The following is a 7295-nucleotide window of genomic DNA, read 5'->3' on the forward strand; positions in this document are numbered from 1 at the left end:
GACAATTACTAATAAAAATAAATGAAAAAAAAATATATAATAAGATGTAAACTTTGACTTTATAAATTGTATTTTCATCTGTGTGTCTAGATAACGCCACTGAAGACGACAAACAGAAGTTAACAGATGAACTGGAGTTACTTAAAACGATCGGTCGGCACAAAAACGTCCTCTCGCTGATCGGATGTTGTACCGACACAGGTTAGTATAACATCAAGTATTTTAAAGAGAATTGATCTCGTCTATTTTTTCTGATAATTCCACTGACAATGGCTTTTGTTTTACAGAACCAGTGTATTTGCTGTTAGATTATATGGCACTCGGCAACTTGCAGAAGTACTTGAGAGATTTTCGAAAATCAAACGTGGACAACTACGCCAACGCTGAAGGAAAATCGCCGAATCTGAGTAGCGGTGATCTTATAAGCTTTACCCGACAAATTGCGAGTGCTATGGTTTACCTGTCATCGAAGAAGGTAGGCTAAAAACATGAAAATTAATAATCGATTTCAAAATAATGGAGAACTCCTTCGAAAGCGTCACGTTTTGTAAACGTTTTGACGGCGGCGTACAAAATGCAAGGTAACCAAAACCACCAGCCGGATGTTGTATATCGATAATATTATAAATTGAATACTTTATCGTGTTGAAGCAGGTGAAAAAAAAAGAGAAATCTTAAAAATGATGAAAATTCGATCAAAAAGTTATCAGAGGAAAATATGATAAAACGACTGGGAGAGTGGGGAAATGGTTTCGACTCCGAATATCGATGAGTTTGTCATGCATGTTCACTATATCGTGCGTGTCCGTTCAAATACAAATAGTTTGAGGTCGTTGGCAATGAGCTTGAGGTGGAGGATTACAACTACTGTTATTTCGAAATAAAAACACCATCCACTGTTCTTGTAAACAGGTAACATCGATGCCATCTGATTAAATACAGGTAATTCATCGTGATCTCGCTGCGAGGAATGTTATGTTAAATGACTACAAAATTTGTAAAGTTACAAACTTTGGACGAGATCTTGAAAATTTAAGAGGGAACGGTGACGACAACAAGTAAGTGCACCTCTTTGATATTCATTGATTACAGAACGCACCGAGTACTATACTTGATTGTCAGAAACTTTGGTAAAATGGGGGGCCTTGATTCAAAGAGTTTTCCTCATAAAGTATGCGTTCTGCGCTTTCTATTTCTGACGCAAGACCTTGTACGATGGATGGCACCGGAAGCACTCTTGTCTTCTGAGTTTTCAATAGAGAGTGATGTTTGGTCATTTGGCGTGGTTGTGTGGGAGATAGTCACACTAGGTGAGTGCACAGACAAAGAGTGGTTGTGGCATCAAAGATTGCCAACTCCATAAACGAATGTGTTTTGACCTTCTATGTTATCGGATTAAGCATTATTTGGTATATTTAAGGGCGGTTGATTATGTCATGTAATAGTATGGCATCAGGACCCTGTGTTTACCTCCTTCCCGATACTCGCATTTCAGGAAACACACCATACCCAGGAATGTCTCCCAAAGAAGTGATTGAATATCTGAAGCTAGGGAGTAGAATGAGTAGACCCAAGCACTGCAATGAGGACCTGTGAGTTTTGATGATTTTACTTCAAATTTGTATCACCATGTTTAGTAAAATTTTAAAGAGTCCCATTTACTCGGAAATGGGAAAAAATGATGAAGGAATGAAATTGGCTCATTTGATACAGAATGATAAACCATAAATTGTCAACACTCTAAAATAAAACAACATTGATCGTAAAAAGGTAGTAAATATGTTTGCGTATCAACCATTCGAGTATCCAGCTATCATTCCATCCTGTGTAGGTACCTGCTGATGATGAACTGTTGGTCGCAAAAGTCGTCACGGAGACCAAAATTCAAGGATCTTGTTCACGAGCTAGAAGAGATGGAATGTGACACACAGGTAATCGCAAAATAGTGAAACGATCTTGTAATCTTAGACACGTTCTAAGCAGCCATGCCAAATTTCTCCATCAAATAAACTAAAATGCACAGCTTAAGGCAGAACGCACCTCGGGGACAGACATTCGGACTCTCAAAATTTAAAAAAATTCTCTTCTGATATACCACATGTGGGGGTTTATTTAAAGCTCTTGGTGAAAGAAAACTTTTCACCGGCGTAGTTTTTCGAATTTCGAAAACTTTAATTTTTCTCCATAGACAGTTCGTGTACACTCTAAAAAAGGAGACATTTGCTGAAGTCATGACCTTTTGTATTGGCCAATGGCAGAAGGGCATTTTTCATGAATATTTAAATTGGTGAATGCGGAAGTGAACGTACGACTTTGCGGGAACGAGCCCATCGGCAACTTTCGGCGGTTTTTTCAACACCAGTTGACAGATATTCGGTGTCTTTCGAATGAAAATATCTCCAAAATGGTCTAAACTTTATAAATAGCAGCTTTGGAGGGCGGCACGTGCGAGATTTTTATCGTTACATCATTTTGAATTTAGTCATTGAAATACGCAAATCGCCATTACACTTGCCCGCGATTTTAATGTTGACAGTTGACCCATTTTTGCGGGCGTTTTACGATCGTATTTCGAGCTTACTTAGTATCGCTTATATCATTCGAAGGGGCAGAAAGCCAGCCTTCTAACGCTGCCTAACACTTGGGTGCCACGGAAAGGTGCACAACGGTGCGCGGTTTTTAAAACGGGAAGCATTGTTGATCGCCGGTCGCCTGACTAGTAGTAGTGTATTCCAGCCGTGGCCCTGATGCGTTCTTTTTCATTTTTGGTCACGACACGATGTCAATCATCAACGGCCGGAACGACGAAGCACGGTCCGGACCGTGGACAAAGACATGAAATGACTGGCTCTCCGATGGTTACATCAATTGTGAGTCCTCAGCTAAAAACGCCTGGAAGACCATGTGAAAGTGTCTTCCGTCCGTCCATGGCAAGAACTTTGTTTTCTTCGATAGGCAGAGTTGAGCAGTCGCGATATGCGCATGTGTCAGACCACAGTCCCTCCACCAAACGGTCGGGAAACGCAATGTATTTCTATTGTCCTGATGCGCGTTGCGCTTCCGTTACACTGTTTATTCGCGTAAAGAGATTATAGCGACTTGGTCTAACATTAGCATAAACGATGACACCATTTTTACCTGACATGCAATGAACTAAAGGACAATGCGCATGCGTACATAGGCTGTGTTTCGTATTTACACGTGCTGGTTGCGTTTGACTGGACTACACTTGCAGTCAACACCAATGTAATCATTACGACCATGATTTCATTTCTCTTGATGACAAGACATCGATTTCAACACCATTTCAGAGGAACAGAGTGAAGAGGTCTACAGTGTTCTGATTGTATAACTTTCAGTTTAAGTTAAAACGAAGTTCACATGCCCCGTCCGTGAAAACGAGTGCAAGGAGCCAGCGATTTTCGAGGACATAGTACATCGAAACAAAAATGACCTTTCTTTGATGTAAATTTTCCTATTCGTAGCGGCATTGTTTTACAGCTACCGGGAGACCTGTGTGACACATCAAGCACATGGCTCGATAGGGCTTCATGACACGCCAGAAAAACCGCAATGGGGTTGAATCAAAACAATATTTTTCACGTAAAATTCCCGCCAATGGATACGTTTGATCACAAAAATTGCGTCGTCAGTGTATTTTAAATGGTGTTATACAAGTACCAAATCAAGAAAATCTACGTTAAATACCATGTAGTACGCAAGGCACAGCGATCAAAAAAGATTTCAAAGAATCGAACATCGACTCTGCAAGGGTCACAAAAACAAAATGGCGTTCGGCCGAGTTTGGGTCATCTGCTTTTCTATCCTTCCCTTATATTTCGATTTGCAGTTATTGAATCGCTTAAATAAGTTGAAATTGCTTTCAATCCGATAAATAGGTCCCAATCGAACTTATTTGACCAGTCATCAAAACGAAAAACCATGAATATTTCGACTCTTCACACAACGCGAACACATCGTCAGTGGACGCCATTTTCTAAATTGCAGAGCAAAGCATTACACAATAAACTATCAGTTTGCGTCTCATTATAAACCTTTATTCAAAAACTGGGTTCGTCAGTGTAATTTTACGTATACTTTAATCACAAGTACAGACATCAGAATGAAACAGACCGTCATAATTTTGCAGTGTAGAGCGAACAAAAATTCATGTTCTCCTGACACATGAAAGACGCAATTCAATGAAAATGACCTACACGCGATAGCGAATACAAACGCCGATTTAGCGCTGAAAATCGATTGGGAATAAAAAGATCACCCACTTTCCTTATAAAGAAATATTGCTTATCGAGAATATGCTGACGTTTCAAAATAGCTGTACACTTTACGGCCGATTCAGGCTAGTTTCTTCGTCGAAGACGACACCACCGTACCCACTCTTTGAGGGACGCTACAGCTGGTGTGACGTCATCAACAGCGAACGCCAGCGCAACGCGCATCCTACCAGCTAATCCCCTCGTGTCGCACGTTTTGACAATAGCGTTTCCCGACCGTTTGGTGGAGGGACTGTGGTCAGACCACAGACGTACGTCTCAACGTTGGCGGTGGTGTTCTGCATGACGTTATCGACACGGTGATTGGTTTATTTTAGTCACATGGGGGTTTATGGGATATATTTTAAACGTCTCCTAATTTAGAGTGTACACGAACTGATAGAGTTAACACAAGGATGGCGGCCATTTTGAATTTCTCATATCGGTAAATCTTCGGTAATTTGTTTCTCTAGTACCAAAATTTGCACGGTGACCCCCTATTTTTATTCTTAATTTTAAAAGAAAATGATGGAAAGATTCCTTGAGGAAAGATAGAGCAAAAGTTTAAGTCTCTCTTTCGAGGTGCATACTAACTTAAATCAGGTGAAAATGTCGGCAATGCGAAAGGGGAAGGTTGCGCCAATAAAATGTTCCACAGGATGAAACAACGTATCAACGCACGAGCATGGGGGTCCAGACTCAACGTCGGGTCAATGCTAATGACTCAAGCAGTTGTTAAAACAATGCATTCACTAAAGGAGGATGGATGGTTATTTCAAAAGTGCAGGAAATGGAAAGGGGAGATAATTCTTAATGCATCACGTGTAAGGTTACTGTCGGTCAGAGTCATTGTCAGTCGTTATAACCAAATTCAAAGGCTACAATACAATCAGAGAGCGACATCACAGTATTTCTACATGATGTCTCTAAAATAGTTCTATAACATGATTAATTTTCCTTATCATAACGTTGCCAACTCTCTACAAATATAATGTTCACGATAGCTAGCAATCATAATATATAATCGCTCAGAATATTGTATTACAATAAAGGTCCGATATGAAAACTGCTTGCTTTTCCCCGCTACGAAATATATTCGCCTGGCAGCAAACAGAGGAGAGGTTCTCCAAAAAGAGATGATACACCGGGAAAGAAGACATTTAAGTGTCTTTCCTCTTTTTCTAAAGAAAAAAATGATGCAGTAAAAAACTGTAAAGAAAGAAGCAATATTCCAACAAACAGTAAAGCCATTTGCTTCAACAAAGGACCTACTTTCTCCGATACGAGGCTATATAATCACAGACAGGACAACTTTTCGAAGATATAGAGATATTTACGTTAATGACGCTTATGATCGAAACACGGTAACACCAACAGATATACGATCATGTCAACAAACACGGGATTGTCCAGAATGCCACACTCAAATTTGCCCCAGGAAAGCCGTATAATAAACACAAAAGCGACACTTGGTATTCGGCTACAACGCTGCACTGGTACAATGTAAGCTGGAAAGCCTAACTATACTCCTCAGTGCTCCATCGGGGTAGTTGGTTATGGGTACCTCATTCTGCAAGGGGCTGGCACCCGTTTGCTTATGGACTAAATGAAAAGAATAAATAAAAAAGTAAACAGACTAATAATAAAGATTATACATAGTTAATTTTGTGTTTCTTGTTGTATTAATGTCTTTAGGTTTATGTAGAAATTAATGACGCCATTGATGACGTACAAGAAGATGCTAAAACCACGGAGTAAACAAACAGTTCGGAGATTTCTGATTGCAGACGTCAGACTGCTCTGTCCCTAACCTGCAATTTTTATTTAATCAGGATTGATATTAATGACAGGATTTTTTAACGTGAAATTATTATTGTATTTTCTATAGCTATATTTTGACAGATTTGTCATTATAGCCACATACCTGCTACGAACCTACGTACCCACGTACGCATATCAATATGCATATGTAATATATATATATATATATATATATATATATATATATATATATATATATATATATATATTATCTTTCCGGCGAATTATCATGCGGGAAGCTAAAGCAGAGCGTTATAAATAATAACACCAGTTACTTCATGAAAAAAAAGTAATAATATCTGTTACTTAAATTTCATGCATCCTGCAATCTTCAGACAGAAGTGAAAGGATTCTTAGCTCTTTACTTTCATAAATATGTTGGGACGTTTCATTTTATTTGAAGATGGTGTCAAAAATTGATAGACATATCTTCAAACGAATTCTAAATTGACAATGAAATAACAGAATTTTACTTTTTTTATTTCATATCAGAATACTGTTACGCAAAATAGATGTACTTTAAAAGTAATCATAGCTACATTGTACCAAGACAATATACAGATTTTGTTTCTTTGTTGTGCATTTTTATTTTATGTTTAATCATAGCAATCGTGTTTACAGTTCTTACGACATGTATATCGAACTATCTGGAAATGTAGTTATTATCACAGAACTCAACAATGTATTTGCATTGAAAAAAATGGATAGAAAGAATGTATAACTTACCCTTATCAATGTTTCTTAACATTGGATTAATTGGAAATCACTGTATGAAATTCACCTCCAACAAATTAAAGCAGATTCAATCACAAATATTTCACAAATACTTTTTTGCAGTAAAATTGATGTATCGTATATAATTAACCAATTAGTGTATTCACAGCAAAGGTGTTAGTTTAAGATAGCTTTGCATTCCTCTCCTTTTTGTTGGTTCTCTTTGGCGAGCGTATCACAAACAGCAAGGTCATCCATCAACATCTAGTGTGAGACTTTCAAGTCTATAAACAGCTGCAGTTTGAAAGCGTAACAGTAAGAGAAATGATACAATCCTGAGCGCCTGTCAGGTAAAATGGACAAAATATTACGTATGAAATGTCATATGTATATGATTTTGCCCTGCTAACAAAAATAATTTAATCGATCCTTTCGATTTGCCTTGGATTATATTCTGATTGCATCGACGGTATCATATGACTTAGC

At 38.3% G+C, this 7295-nt stretch overlaps 1 protein-coding gene across 1 annotated transcript; it reads left to right on the forward strand.

Moving 5' to 3' along the window:
• The first annotated feature begins 1499 nt into the window (after positions 1–1499).
• On the forward strand, positions 1500–6233 carry LOC139128575 (fibroblast growth factor receptor-like). The gene is made up of 3 exons (XM_070694327.1): positions 1500–1592; positions 1832–1931; positions 5970–6233. Exons 1-3 carry the CDS (start codon positions 1516–1518, stop codon positions 6030–6032), a joined length of 240 nt encoding a protein of 79 aa, XP_070550428.1. The 5' UTR covers positions 1500–1515; the 3' UTR covers positions 6033–6233.
• The last annotated feature ends 1062 nt before the right edge of the window (positions 6234–7295 follow it).

The sequence above is a fragment of the Ptychodera flava genome, unplaced genomic scaffold (assembly GCF_041260155.1).
Source record: "Ptychodera flava strain L36383 unplaced genomic scaffold, AS_Pfla_20210202 Scaffold_60__1_contigs__length_796720_pilon, whole genome shotgun sequence".
Taxonomy (NCBI): Eukaryota; Metazoa; Hemichordata; class Enteropneusta; family Ptychoderidae; genus Ptychodera; species Ptychodera flava.